Raw genomic sequence first — 14,824 nt, 5'->3', positions numbered from 1 at the left:
AAGTACGTAATACTTTGTACTTTTCCCAACATGCACCATAAATAAACCACGCGTGTATACAAAGTCAGCAGTTGATAAAAACTCTGCAACATGTAAAAAGTATTAAGTGAGTCAATGATTACAAAATGATATTTCGGGTTTTATTGTAAAAAGATATATATATATATATATTCCATACTTCATTGTCCTCTCTCTCTCTCTCTCTCTCTCTCTCTCTCTCTCTCATAGCATACCTCTCTTGCTCATACACGCATTAACATATGCTAATATTCACTTCATCATGACAACAATTGTAAGTAGCTATTATAGCATTAACTTAAAATGATAAAAAGAGAAACTAATCTACGTTTATCAACACTCGATGTTGGGTGAATTTCCTATGTTTTAACACAGTGCATCAACATGAATACAGTAAAATACAGTAGTTCATCCCCAGTGAGCATGTCAAGTGCATTATTCACATTTGACTAGAAACACTCAGATTTAAAAAATGTTTCATCAACAATCTAAAATCAAATCTACCCTATATAAGAATGCAAAAATTGATTCAATTAAAATATTTTTGCATTGTTTCTAAAAGTTAAACGAGTCATGGATAGCCGATAAAGCAATCGATGTATTACTTTCTAAAACTGAAAGTCTGATATAATATGAAAAAAAGTTCATTTAAAACGTGTACCCTGTAAACATGATATGTTTTAAATTTTCAAGTATAAAAAGTAAAGAGTCACTTTGGTATAAGGCTCACTGCATTTTTCATTGCGCCGCATGAGAAACAGACACACAATTTAACAATAACTGCTGAAAAAATCAATGTCGGTTCAGATTTCACTAGATATCTTCAGATTTATTTTCTGTCGTCGTCTTCTCTTCCGCTGAGATATTTTCCGCACCGCTGTCTTTTGCAATTTCCTTTGGAGACTCTTCCGCTTTTCCTTCTACCACCCCGTTCGCCTTTCCGTTGGCATGACCCGCTGTTCCATTAGCCGCCATTGATTCCTCTTCCTCTAACTGGAGCAGCGGATTATCTATTCCTTTGGTCCCTCCGTTCATTTCTATGTCGTCCTTTTCTTCCGTCTGTTTGCTAGCATTTCTCCTGAAGAAATGAAAAATAAAAAGTTGGTGAACCTCAAGTTTGTATTACATGTATTTCTTATGGATTAGTTAGTGAAACTTTTGATTACGTATTCAATGTAGGAAATTGCGAATAGAAAAAGTATTTCGATAGATTCGATAAGCTCTGCAATTTGTTACCTTGATTTCAAAAATGTCGTCAAAATGACGATGATGGCGATGAAGACTAGGATACCAATCACAGACCCGACCACGATAACTGAAATAAAGAAACATCAAATGAAGAAAGGATATGGAAACGCCCCTAAATTGTAATATTTCGTGAAAGACAAGCATTCGATAGTTTCGCGAAAACTTTACGTCTCTAGATATTTTTTGGTATATATAAAAATAGTTTACGTTGTAGACAATCCGCGAAAATAAGGAATATGCTATTTTTGCGGTATCAAAGGCTATACTAATACACCAAGCAGTTCTGGGTGTTTTTTTTCCTGTAATAGTGTTTATTTTTACCTGTAATAGTGTTTATTTTTACCTGTATTAGTGTGGTGGTTGGTTTTTTTTTTTACCTGAAATAGTGTTTATTTTTACCTGTAAGAGCATTTATTTTTACCTGTAATAGTATCGTCATCAAGTTGTTCGGAATCGTCCACAGTGGAGAGATCCGCCGGCGGCTTGCTTTCCTCGTGTGATTTACCGTGTGAGTGATCCGAGTCCTTATGTTCCGGGGTGAACGACGGCTTGAACGTGATCTGCTTCGTCCCGTCAACAGGGATGACGATTGGAGGTAGTCTCGTCATGACTGGCTTGTCGACGATCATGGGTTGAGCAGTTTTCGGCTCCACGTCTCCTCTTGGTTTGATGCTAGGTACAAAGGCTGGTTCTGGAGTCGCATGATCATGATGATGGCCATGATCAACTGGAGCTTTTGTTGTCTTTATAGCTATTGTTGGGACAACCTTTTCTGTTGTTGGTTTAAATGTCGTTTGTTTCAATGTTGTTGTCTTTGCCGTTGAGGTTGTGGGTTTGGCAGTTGTTGTGCTGGAAACTACCTGCGTTGTTGCTTCTTCTTTAGTTGTTCTTATTGTTGAAGTGATAGGAGCTTCTGATGGTTCATTATCTGCAGTATTGGATTGCTTTGTAACAGCATTGCTTGTTGTTTCTGATTGCGCTTCTGTGACGGACATTGCTGTTGGTTTTACAAACGCTGCTGTTTTTGACGTTTCAGATGTTGTGCTTGGCGAGTCTGTTGTCGTTCTCTCTGTCGTTGCTGTATCAATTGTTGTTTTCGCCTCTGTTGTTGCTTTTTCGTTCAGAACATCAGGAGAGCTTGTTGTTTTGGCCATATCTGATTTCGTTGTCGTTTTGATTTCTGCTATGTGAACAGGGAATACTGTAGAAGACCCTATGCGTTGAAGTTCTTCTGAATAGAGCTCGTTTAAGTCAGGGAGTGCGGTATAAAACGTGTACTGAGAGGTGGATAAAATTTCAGGAGTTGATGGTTCAAGCATACTTGGTGTTGAAATTGTATCTTTTACAGATTTGGTCGGAAATATTTTCGTCGTCGTCTCAGCTGGTTCTGATGGTGTTGTCTTTGATTCTTCGGGCATTTTCAATGGAATATTATCCACTGGGGACGCTGTGACGGGTAAACTTTTTGGCGTGGAAGACAAAACAGATGTCGTCAGGTCTGAGCTTGGTGCGGAAGATGTAGATTTTTCCTGTTTTGAGGACAGTCCTAGAACAGTTGTTGACAAAATGGTTGTAGTTATGTCTGAACTTTTCACAGTCGGTGACACATCTAGTGTTACCGACTTTGTTGTAGGTTCTTGTGTTGTGGTGTCTGAACCTTTGTCTCTCGAGGTAACATCTATTGCTGCAGTTGTAGATGATGTCTCTTGTGTTGAAATTGTTGTTTTCACCTCATTTGAAACTGTTGTAGAAGATGGAGGTACACTTGGTGTGACATTCTCTTCAACTGTTGTTTTTTCCACTTTCAAGCTGGTTGCCTGTGTTACTGCTTGTGGGGTTGATGATGGGTTTGAAGTAGAACTACTCCTTGTTGTTGATGGTGATGATGTAGATGATGAGAGACTGTGTTCATCCGTATGAGATTCAGGTTTTGGTGTTGAAGAATACAAGGTGCTCGCGACAGTAGAAGTGAGAGATGAAGAATCAACGACGGGTGTTGTCAGATTACTAGTGGTTGTGGTGGTAGAAGACCTTTGTGATGAGGTTGAAGATGTTTTCTGTGAAACAGTTGAAGAAATGGCAGAACCCTTGGTAGTCTGAGCAGTTGTTTCTTGAGTAGTAGATGAAGAAACTGAAGAAGACACTGTTGTTGGTTCAGTAGTTTCGAGTAATGATGTTTCTTGTGGGACTGTTGCAGAAGATACAGTTGTTTCAGCTGTGGTCTGTTTTGTTGACATGGGAGTGGAGTCTGATGAAACACTCCTTGGTGTTGAAGCAGTCATATCTTCACCTATCATTTCCGGAGTGACCATTTTGTCCATCAGATTGAGAGAGTTGATTGACTGAGTCTGTATGAGATTGGGTTCCATAAAAATACTATCCTGACTTAATCCGGATTTACTTAGAAGTTCCTGAATTGCATTTGACGCCCCAGTTGACTGATCTTGAAACATATCTTTAATGGAAATAGGAGTCAGCTTGTTGTCTGCAGTGGTGTCTGAAGTCAGGGTTCTTGTGCTCTCTTCTACAACAGCCTCGCAGTGCACATAAACAAACTCTGTCAAAATTAAAAAGCATTTTTGATTAATAAAAGAATAACAGAAAAAGAGGGATTTTGTGGAAATTTAAAATATAGTCATTTTCGGAAAATGTTGCAGTTTTTAGCAATATTACGAAATGGCCAAGCACAAATCCGATCACAATTTAACTTTTTGATCATTTCATTTTCATTTACCATTTGGATCCGTTTCCATAGAAACGCAAGATGATCCTGCTTCCGCGGCACCAAATTCCGTTTGTGATAACAGAACATTTCCTTCCTTCACTTCCGTTGTATTGAACTCTGCTGTGACTTTGGTACATTCAATAGACTGAACGTCACTATGAGGACTTCCTTCCGCTCCTAGATGGAAGTCTAACTTATTGCCGCATTGCTCGGGAAAGTCAAGATGGCCTATTTCCAGGTAATCACCAGTTACATTGAATGTACATACACAGTTCCCTTTTCCGGAAAATAAAGAAGTTTCTAATATGACTGCATGTTGAGCCTGGATTACACTGTCAGTACACATCTCCACGACTAGAAAATACAAAGGAAACAAAATTAAAGCCCGTTATTTCTTTACATTACAAGTGCTAAATTAAGAAACTAATACAGTAGCTGTATAATGGGTTTCAACACAAACGCACATTCAAGGTGATCCTGATATTGTTTTCATAATGTAAGTTAATGAATGCAAAAGGGAATGTTAAAGAAGTCATGCTTGTTTTAAATAAAGTAATACAGTGGAATATTCTTAGTACAAGTGTATACTAATATCAGATTGATGTATACGGTAGAGGAATCGTTTAAAAGAAACACGTGAAAGGGCATACAAATTAAATTGTGAGAAACAAGTTCCCTTAAAAAGAAATCTATTCCTAAGATGAAAACATATACTTTCATTATTATATGATTTTGCAAACCCTGTATTTACAAATGTATATTTTCAATTATAGCGTTACAAATGAGATCTAATGAAATTTGGCAAGTTTGCATGAACAACAAAAAGGATGACAATTCAGTGGCGTAGCTGCCGTTAGGCACTTAAGGCACGTGCCTACACATGATTTTAAGACCAAAAATTAAAAATGTTAAAATGTCACATTTAATTAAAAAAAAAAAAATTAAAAAAAAAGCACACAGCAAATATCTTTCTTTTCCCTATTTCAAAACTCTGATTGTTTGAGGTCACAAATATGTGACGTCGATGATGCTAATTATGGCGCAGTCAATCAGTGAAAAACATGTCGGGCAATAAACCAAAAGTAAGACCACTGGATGAAATGTTTAAAATCATATTCATAGATCGAGGCATATTGCGATCTCAACTATCATTGACAAATTTGCGGCTTATAAATATAGACGCCTTTAATTGACTTCGTGTAACATAATGTACGACTTAAAAAAAACAAAGCAATATATCTGTTTTCTTATTATTATCAAAATTTAAAATAACCATTACAACTGTTTTTTAATCATGACATTCAATTACAAAGTTTAATGTTTTCCCTTTAATAGTAAACTAAACTATAGAGACAGATAATAGCTTTAGTGTAAGAAGATGGGTGGATAAGGCGTGTAAAATATTTATGCATGGACGGAAAAGATACCGAAAAATTTAAATATGAATAAATCTGATATTTAAAAAAAATATATTTAAAACAAGAAATATTTAACATATCATCGGTTTTTAACCTTTAAATATGTTCAATACTTGGAATATGTTGACTCAAACAGGCGTATACGTACATGCATATCAAAACTTCCAATAGTGTCATTTTTTTTACAACTTCAAGGTCTTTTCTATTATATAGTGAGTCTCTGCTCCATATTTTTCTCATAGACTAAATAAGGTTTTATGGAAAACAAACCGATTTCAATCAACAAAAACGTGGAGAGATGACCCACTATACAATAAAAATACCATTTTGTATCTCAACAATTTAACGTTTTGAAAAAAATAATTCAAGTCCGTAAATTCGTAGCCAAAGTTCAAGGCACGCGTAATATTTAAACAATTTACTTTGTTGTGTATGAAATGGCTCAGAAGTTAGAGCACCAGACATTAGCTAACCTTCTATAAGTAGGGTTTTTATGTTGTGGGTTCGATTCTACCAGAATTTAAGGTAATATATTTTCTCTATCGTTTGTTAAACATTATAAAAACTGAATTTATTTAGAAATTGTGCTTTTGCAAACTTGTATTATAATAAGTTTGAATTAATTTAATTGATAAAATAAATTCAAAATTGTATTTTACGATGAAACCGAATGGGCATTTGCCCTATCTTATTTCCCCATCTTCTTCCCGCAATTCACTTTGATAACAAGACTGCTGGTGAAAACAATGTTGGATTGTATTAAAAAATGTTTTTTTGCCTTTTTACTACGAAAAAAAAATCTTTAAAAAAAAACTCAAAATTTTATGTACGAAAAGTGCCTAAAATTTGTTCCTGTGTGTTCTATAAAACATGAAATCCGTTTTCCGTTCCCCAGACCCCTCGCCGTATTTGGTGCCTATACTTCATTCTAGCGCTAGCTACGCCACTGGACATGATACATCTTTATTTTTGTTCTAAACTAAACGAGTTGATCGATGCAAAGAAACATGCATCAATCAAGAAAACGGAGAGCTAACGTCTAAGAGTAAAAACAGGTACGAACTAATTAAGCACTTCCAAGTTTAGACCCGCTAAATTGAAATTCCCGAATTGATGTATATTGATGAGAGACAAATAAATGTTAACTCAATGACCGATACTGTCCGTCTGTCCCCCTTAGGCACATAATGACCAAAAAATGATTTAGGTTCAAAGCAACAGCTTAAGCGCTGAACAGAGACAAAGCTGTCATATGTGGACATTAACTGGTGTAACACTGTCACCTCCACCACGCAAGCCCTTTGACGGGAGGCCTTTTTATGTTCCCCAATCCCATCAGCAATATGAAAGCTACTTTGTTCTCTGTTAGCCACATCGGGATCGGGATGCGCATTGTTGAAATACGATATGGACATTATCGTTAGTGAAAGTAGTGTTGAGCCTGATTAATGAATTATATCTGTACATACATGTATACTACTTTGGCAAAGAGCTGTTGTGTTAATGCACTGTGCATTAAGAATAATGAACTCCTACAAATTTTCACTGAATTGTGTCATTCAAAAATGCTTTAGGTCATTGCCCTAAGGGATGTTGGCAAGCGTTTGAAGAATGCAGCTTAATTAACTAGTATATATATCACGTAACCGCATACATAAATTTTGTCGTAAGTGAATACTTATGTAAATATTATTTTACTTCTATTAATTGCTTATGTCGTGCAGAATTTTTAATATAAAAAAGTCCACACAATTATAATGTTGGTTTGCGTCAAATTTTTCGCAATCTAAATTCCCAAGAATCATTTCAAATAATCAATGACTCTTGTACCCTGAAATATACTGTATCCTTAGAGTGAACGCTATGTAGATTTTACGTACAAAAATTCCTCAAATGTGTACATGTAATAAAACACATTTATACATATAAAAAAATAATAATAAGCTTTTATTCACATGCATAGATTAACAAAAAGGTTTGGCCTAATAAAAATGTAGAAAGAAATCTAAATTAGGGACCAGTTGACAAGATGTGGTTGACCTCCATATTGAATCAAAGGACTCTGTAACGGGTAATAAAGCCTTGTCTAGCCAAATTCCTCCCCCGACGAGAAAAGTGCTCTTTTATTCTCTAGGAATTTATGACCACACGGCTTGGGGATTGAGGACCGTGTATGCCATTTGTTTTTGTTTTTTATAAAATCTTTACGCCCCTTTCTCTTGTCCATTTTTCTTACTTTCCTGCACAGTAGAATGTTTTTGATCTTCAACCTTGGAATTAATATTAGCGTTTACAGGGCGACATGCAAAATGTGTCTCATCCTAAATACATGACCCATGTATGTTGAACTGTACATGTACATGTTACAAGAGGGGTACCCGCTGTATATATATATATACTAGCATGACTTTCCTGGATTATTTTCTGGTTTGTACTTTAAGAGAAATTCACGTGTTTTAAAATTGCAGAATTTGAATTCCAAGCAGCATAGTTTTACATGTAAGTTAAACTATCTGTGGTATGGTAAGATATCCGGTAGCAAAATTTCTGAAATTGCTTTAATGTGAGGATTTTGGGTATATTTCTTTAATATTGAAATGGTTTAAATGAAAGAGAAGGGTACACATACCAGGTCCTTCATGGTGTAGGCACTTCTTTGCAAACGACACTGAAATAAGAAAGAAAAGGTATGGTTACAAAAAACGTCAATTTGTTAACAATAACCTTAATATCCAAATCTTTAACTCGGAATTGTTTAATGGTATTGACCTTAATATCTACACCTTTTATATATACACCATGTGCATTGTATAATGACATTATTTTATGCATTTAAATTTTCCAAAATTGTCTTTTTCTACAGGATATTGCATTTGTATAATTAAACAATTCCCACAAATTACTTTTCATAAGTGCAACAGAAATACTCTACAACTGATTTAAAGGGGCATGGTCACGATTTTAGTCAAAAACTATTTTTTCGATTTTAATCTTTACAATGCTTCAGTAAGGCATTTTTTATAGGCAACCAAAATTTGAGTGTCATTTGATGAGTCATAAGCGAGTTACAGAGCTTACTATTCTTCGCTATGTAAATTAAGCGTTTGTTTACATTTTGAATGTTGAAGTGAAAATTCCAGTTTTAGACCTAAAATGAATGTGTTAATCGTTAGGAACTCTTTATTTATGCTTAAAATGAATAATAAGATAGACAAACCAGCTTTAAAAAGATTTTTTACTGGTATATTGAACCTATGTAAACAAAAACAGGACCCGAGCCTTGTTTACATGACGAAGAATTGTACGCTCTGTATCTTGCTTAAAACTCAACTGTTTATTTATGCTTAAAATGAATAATAAGATAGACAAACCAGCTTTAAAAAGATTTTTTACTGGTATATTGAACCTATGTAAACAAAAACAGGACCCGAGCCTTGTTTACATGACGAAGAATTGTACGCCCTGTATCTTGCTTAAAACTCAACTGTTTATTTATGCTTAAAATGAATAATAAGATAGACAAACCAGCTTTAAAAAGATTTTTTACTGGTATATTGAACCTATGTAAACAAAAACAGGACCCGAGCCTTGTTTACATGACGAAGAATTGTACGCCCTGTATCTTGCTTAAAACTCAACTGTTTATTTATGCTTAAAATGAATAATAAGATAGACAAACCAGCTTTAAAAAGATTTTTTACTGGTATATTGAACCTATGTAAACAAAAACAGGACACGAGCCTTGTTTACATGACGAAGAATTGTACGCCCTGTATCTTGCTTAAAACTCAACGACTGGCACCCAAATTTCATTTGATCATTAGAGATGTATTCCTAAAGCATTGCAAATAATAAAAACAGAAAAATAAAAGTTGACCAAAATCGTGACCATGCCCCTTTAAGTTTTCATTCACATATACATGTAAATGAACTCGCCTGAATTTACTTGCATAATACATGCATAATACATGTACAATATGCCGATACCTGTGTGTGCGACCCTCCCTTCGGTAATATTACTTACATGCCATTAATGGCATATATATATTTCAACCTTTTACGACTGCCTCCTTACAATGAGTAGGAGGTATTAATAAAACTCTAATGCATATTTATATGTTTCTGCTTCTGCTTTACTCATATAACAAGGATATATCAAACAGCTGCAATGCGTCTTCAAAAAGAGAAGCAGAGCGTCGTTGGCAACTAACGCTCCCCTCTAGCGTATACCTACAACAAACGGCCATTTTTCACCATGAGGGACTCACCGTATATAAACTCTATGTAATGTAAATGCAGCCCCCTTTACTGCAATTGTAATCTTATTTACTGCACAGGAGAAACTGTCATGTTGTAAATTTTGAATTTACTGGGTGGGTGTAAATACAAAATTTACAACATGACACTAGTTATCATGTTCATGTTGTAAATTTTGTATTTACACCCACCCAGTAAATTCAAAATTTACAACATGACAGAAAACACAAAATGCATTGATAAAGTCTAATGGTCATGTTTCCACTTCGCTACAATGTTGACTTTACCAAATGAATGTTGTCATGTTTTCAACTTTGAATTTACCGGGTAGCAATAAATAAATCAATTACAAAAGAACAACTAATTGTCAACCGCTTATAAATTTACAACAACATGGGAGTATTGAAAGATTGAAAGAGTTTCTATTTTTTGTTCATTTCCTATCAAGAAAAAAGATGTTATATATAGTTTTGAAAACTGGTGATTATTATGATAGATTCTTCCCGTTGTCATAAGACATCATAGAAAGAGATATGCACTGTTACGAAGGGACATTAGGAGTTGTTATAGATTTAGATAAAAAGAGGTAATGGATACAAGATTCCATTATTTTAATGAAAACCAAGTAACTGACATGTACAGTTATGAAAGTATATTGAAAATATTATTCAAAAATAGTATTGTAGAAGATTCCCCTTTTATTATGAAGTCATCTTAGTAAACGTTTGTATTGTTATGAAGATATATTGAAGATACTATTTAAGAATAATTTTGTGAGTTATAGAAGATCCCATTGTCATGAAAACCATTATAATGATAGTAATAAAACATGCATACTCTGTTAAATTACGAAAAGAAATTGGGAGTTGTAAAAATAAGGGGGTAAAATGGAGACAAGATTCCATTATTATAATGGAAACCTAGTAAAAGACATGCATTGTTAGGAAGAGATTCTAGAAGTTGTTGACGCCTTACAAGGTGACAAGAATGTTGTGATTACTTGGGAAACGATGTAAAGAATGGCCTTCCTGACGGATTTACGCGTAAACAGAGACCGTTAATGGCCGGCGATTTGTGTTCCCAATCATAGTCTTCGATCTGTGTCACCTACTGGCATTGGTACACACTGGTAAAAACCTCCCTACTCTCGACCAAAACATATTACTCAGCCAAACACTGGGGCCTTGACTGGCGCTAGTGTGGTCAAAACAAGGAGAATTGTTGTGGTCGTTGGTCTCTTCTAAAGGGGCCAGCAGTAACGGTTACTTATGTGTATTAGTTTTCCCTTAAAAAAATCATTGCAAATGTGTGACTCATTCATTATTGGAGGCTAAATTTATCTTCTTTTTTATTTCCGCCTGTAGTATGAGAAAATTAATACAAACGGATTCTGGTCCTGAATAAATTTTATGGCTATTCTTATGTATCTTGAGTTCATATATGGATACCTGATAGGTTTTATTCCGTAGCTGATAAAATGATTAAATGAAAATTGGAATTTCGAATATGAAAATGAGTCTGAATAACTTTACATGTAGAGTCATCAAGGGATGGAAACATACATGGGAATTTAAGACCAATTAATCAAGCATCCTTCACGCGTGAGTGTATTCAAAAAGATATGTACGAAAACTTCATTAAGCCATAATTCATATTTGTCATTTAATAATTACAACATCCGTTGAGCCTTCGTCTGCTAATTTTTGGGGGTCCTTGGGGCGTAATGTTTACACCTATTTATTCATCCGCCATATAAATCGTCGATGAGGTGTCCCTCCACTAATGCACAAAGTCCATGCAAGCCTTTGGCAGTTAATGTCCTAATTCACTGGATGACAGTTTGATTGCACCAAACCATGGGCAAGACTCGAGATGTTATTTGCTGCTTTATGAGCGGTGACATTTTTAACGGGTTAATTTACTTCGTTTTTATGTCTCCGAAAACACTTTGAAAATGTGAAAGAATGGTTGTCGTGAGGGCCGGAACATGGAACGGATTTTTTTTCTTTCTTTTTAAATACAATAACATAAATGAATCATTTTAGACTGTTAAAACTTAACAGATTTTACCAACACATACTCCAGAACGATTTTATTCATTGCTTGAAGTAATTAATTTAAACATATTTTATTGATAATTCAAAAGGATTGGGCAACAGACTACTATAGTATGCCTATGTAAACCCTCTCCAAGACAAAATGTAATTTTGTTGCTTGAAGTTTTAACAAAGCGAAAATTATTCAGAAGAAACCAAATGAACATACAAAAGTAGAGCGGAACAAAGTCGCAGAACCATATATCATTGCATGTAGTGAAATAACATTGCGGAACAAACTATTATTCAAAGCACGTTTGATGCATGAGATAAATAGTAAATACACACATGCTTTTGTTATTAACTATGATATACGCCAGTCGACCTGGGTTATGAATGGTTTAGTGGAAAATAGCCGAGGTTTTTATTCCATTAGATCTGGCCAGAACAAGAAAAGAACATCGTCTATTCCAGTGCATTACCCTAATTATTTCTCGGCCCTGTACCAACTTCACGTAAATACTGCCGAATACGAGTGAAATCTCGTAAAAAATGAAATTCTTTCGGAGAAACACAAATACATTTAAGAAATAATCAGCGAACAACCGGAACTTTGAAGCAAATTGTTTTATTCTTGGAATTTTGAAAATATAATTGATTTAATCGATATTTGATTGAAATACCTGGTATATTAGTAATTTTGGTATTTAGTACAATAGTATTACTGTTTTTTCGTTCGATTTTCTTGGTTATCATGTCAAATTTTGAAAAAAGAAATAAAGTCACATCAGTTTCAGAAAAGATTTGGAATTGTGTCAAATTGTGAATGTCTCCATTCCTAGAATATAGGGGGAAAAGTTCACAAATGTACACCACTTCCTTTGAACAGCTTTCGACACATGTTAACCAGCACAGACTGTGTGTACTGTACCTATGTTTAATATGTTAATTAGATTGTTATGCAAATCAGAGTTTCTCTTTGAAATATCGCGCATTTCGAGGTTAATGCGAAACAAATCATTACTTTTTTATGTATTCTATATTTTGCCTGCGGTCTAAATGTATTCTTATTTCATTCATACACAAAACGTTAGGTGAAATATGTTTTGGGTAATCATTCATGTAAAAAGAAATACTATAAACATTTGTAAATGGTCATCAATGATACTTGTAAATAGGCCAGTGATTAATTAAAAGAAGCGAAGGTAAATAAAATACTCACCATTAAACAAGCACAACACATGAAGAAGAACATATGAAACATACAGGAGACCACGATATTCCTTGGGAACGCTCATGATGATAAGAAATAAAGTTCTGTTTGGATGAATGTCCTCTAATGAAGTTAAGTTTCCCCTAAGATTTCCTGATTTCTCCCTCTATCTAAGGTTCCATCACCGGAGAGGAAAAATAATCAGTCCCCGAAACAAATATTTCCGCTTTTTCGTCTTGTCACATGTTCAGTCTCTGGATCTGGTTAAAACGGCATTAATTCAACAGTGACTGCTCTCAAATGATGGACAAGAGCTCGGGGAGGGGTCGGTCCGCTTGTTGATATGCACGTCCGTTGCGCTGGATCTACAGGTGAGGAAACCTGCACTGATGGCTGTCCACTACACCTGGGCGCGCGTTACCTGTGCAGGGGATGACAGCTCCCTGTCGAATGCCTTAATCGTCGATTCGTCATCGGATGTCTCACGGATTAATGACTTCTCCCCCTGTTAATCTGTTTCTCGCTGTCAGACCCTGTCTGTCCGTCTGAAGCATCAGAAGGAGAAACGATTACTCCCTAACGGTTCTTTTATTGCCAGAATTAAGGTTGTCCTCTTTTCATCTTTTTCATAATATGGTCTCAGATTTGATTTTAATAGCATGGAATATGTTTTAACAAGTGTATCGTTTTGCATAAAATAAATTGTGTATATATACAGATATTCCTACTTAAAATATCTGATCATATAGAAACTATTAGATATTTTAAAGGGGCATGCATGGTCACGATTTTGGTCAAATTTTATTTTTCGATTTCTATTGTTTACAATGCTTCAATAAGGTATTTCTAATAATCAAATAAAATTTGAGAGTGATTCTTAGAGTTATAAGCAAGATAAAGGGCTCACAATTTTTCGTCATGTAAACAAGGCTCGTGCCCTGTTTTTGTTTACATAGGTTCAATATACCAGTAAAAAATCTTTTTCCAGCTTATTTGTCTATCTTTTTATTTATTTTAGGCATGGATAAACAGTTCCTAACGTTTAACACATTCGTTTTAAGTTTAAAACTGAAATTTTTACTTCAAAGTTCAAAATGTAAACAAACGCTTTGTTTACATAGCGAAGAATTTCAAGCTCTGTAACTCGCTTATAACTCAACAAATGACACTCAAATTTCGGTTGCCTATTAAAAATGCCTTTCTGAAGCATTGTGAATGTTAAAATCGGAAAAATAATTTTTGACCAAAATCGTGACCATGCCCCTTTAAATGTTACAATGTAACCATTGCATTCAATGTTTCTTTTTACATAAATACATGTACATCATTATCAATTAATGATGTGTCTCTTTATATAAATAATTATACATTATTAGCCTAACATTTCCTATTATAATAGCATTAATATAATATAATTTTGATTTTAACAGAAAACATAACAGATTTATCCTTAGGCAACATGTAAACACAATTTCTTTTTTACTTTAAATTTATTTATCAAATGATATACTTAATATGAATCAATTAGACATACATGCACATTTTTTTTTCCAATCTTTATCTCTATCATTTCGAGATTTTTCTCATATACATGAAAGTGATTATTGTGATAGTATAAATACACGATTGGATACAGGGTGTGTGTATATATATATATATATATATATATATATATATATATATATATATATATATATATATATATATATATATATATATATATATATATATATATATATATATATATGCGATATAAACAATCGGGGAAATTAGAGATACAGTTTTAAAGCGATATATCTGTCATGTTTTGGCAGTAAATACAGAATTTAATAGTTGTAAATTTTGTATTTAATGCCAACCAGTAAATTAAAAAAATTTCAACATTAGTGATACATTCAAACATGTATTT

The 14,824-nt window shown here is 34.2% G+C and overlaps 1 protein-coding gene across 1 annotated transcript; it reads right to left on the bottom strand.

Moving 5' to 3' along the window:
- Nucleotides 1-309: 309 nt before the first annotated feature.
- Nucleotides 310-13,385, bottom strand: LOC105324157 (uncharacterized). Its single transcript, XM_034476898.2, has 6 exons — nucleotides 12,925-13,385; nucleotides 8,039-8,077; nucleotides 4,001-4,345; nucleotides 1,688-3,823; nucleotides 1,255-1,333; nucleotides 310-1,096 (listed from the first exon to the last, which is right to left on the bottom strand). The coding sequence occupies exons 1-6, from the start codon at nucleotides 12,998-13,000 to the stop codon at nucleotides 832-834; spliced, it is 2,940 nt and encodes a 979-aa protein (XP_034332789.2). The 5' UTR covers nucleotides 13,001-13,385; the 3' UTR covers nucleotides 310-831.
- Between the last annotated feature and the right edge of the window lie 1,439 nt (nucleotides 13,386-14,824).

The sequence above is a fragment of the Magallana gigas genome, chromosome 9 (genome assembly GCF_963853765.1).
Source record: "Magallana gigas chromosome 9, xbMagGiga1.1, whole genome shotgun sequence".
NCBI classification, from domain to species: domain Eukaryota; kingdom Metazoa; phylum Mollusca; class Bivalvia; order Ostreida; family Ostreidae; genus Magallana; species Magallana gigas.
The sequence above is the reverse complement of the archived record's forward strand: the minus strand, read 5'-3'. Positions and strand labels throughout refer to the sequence as shown.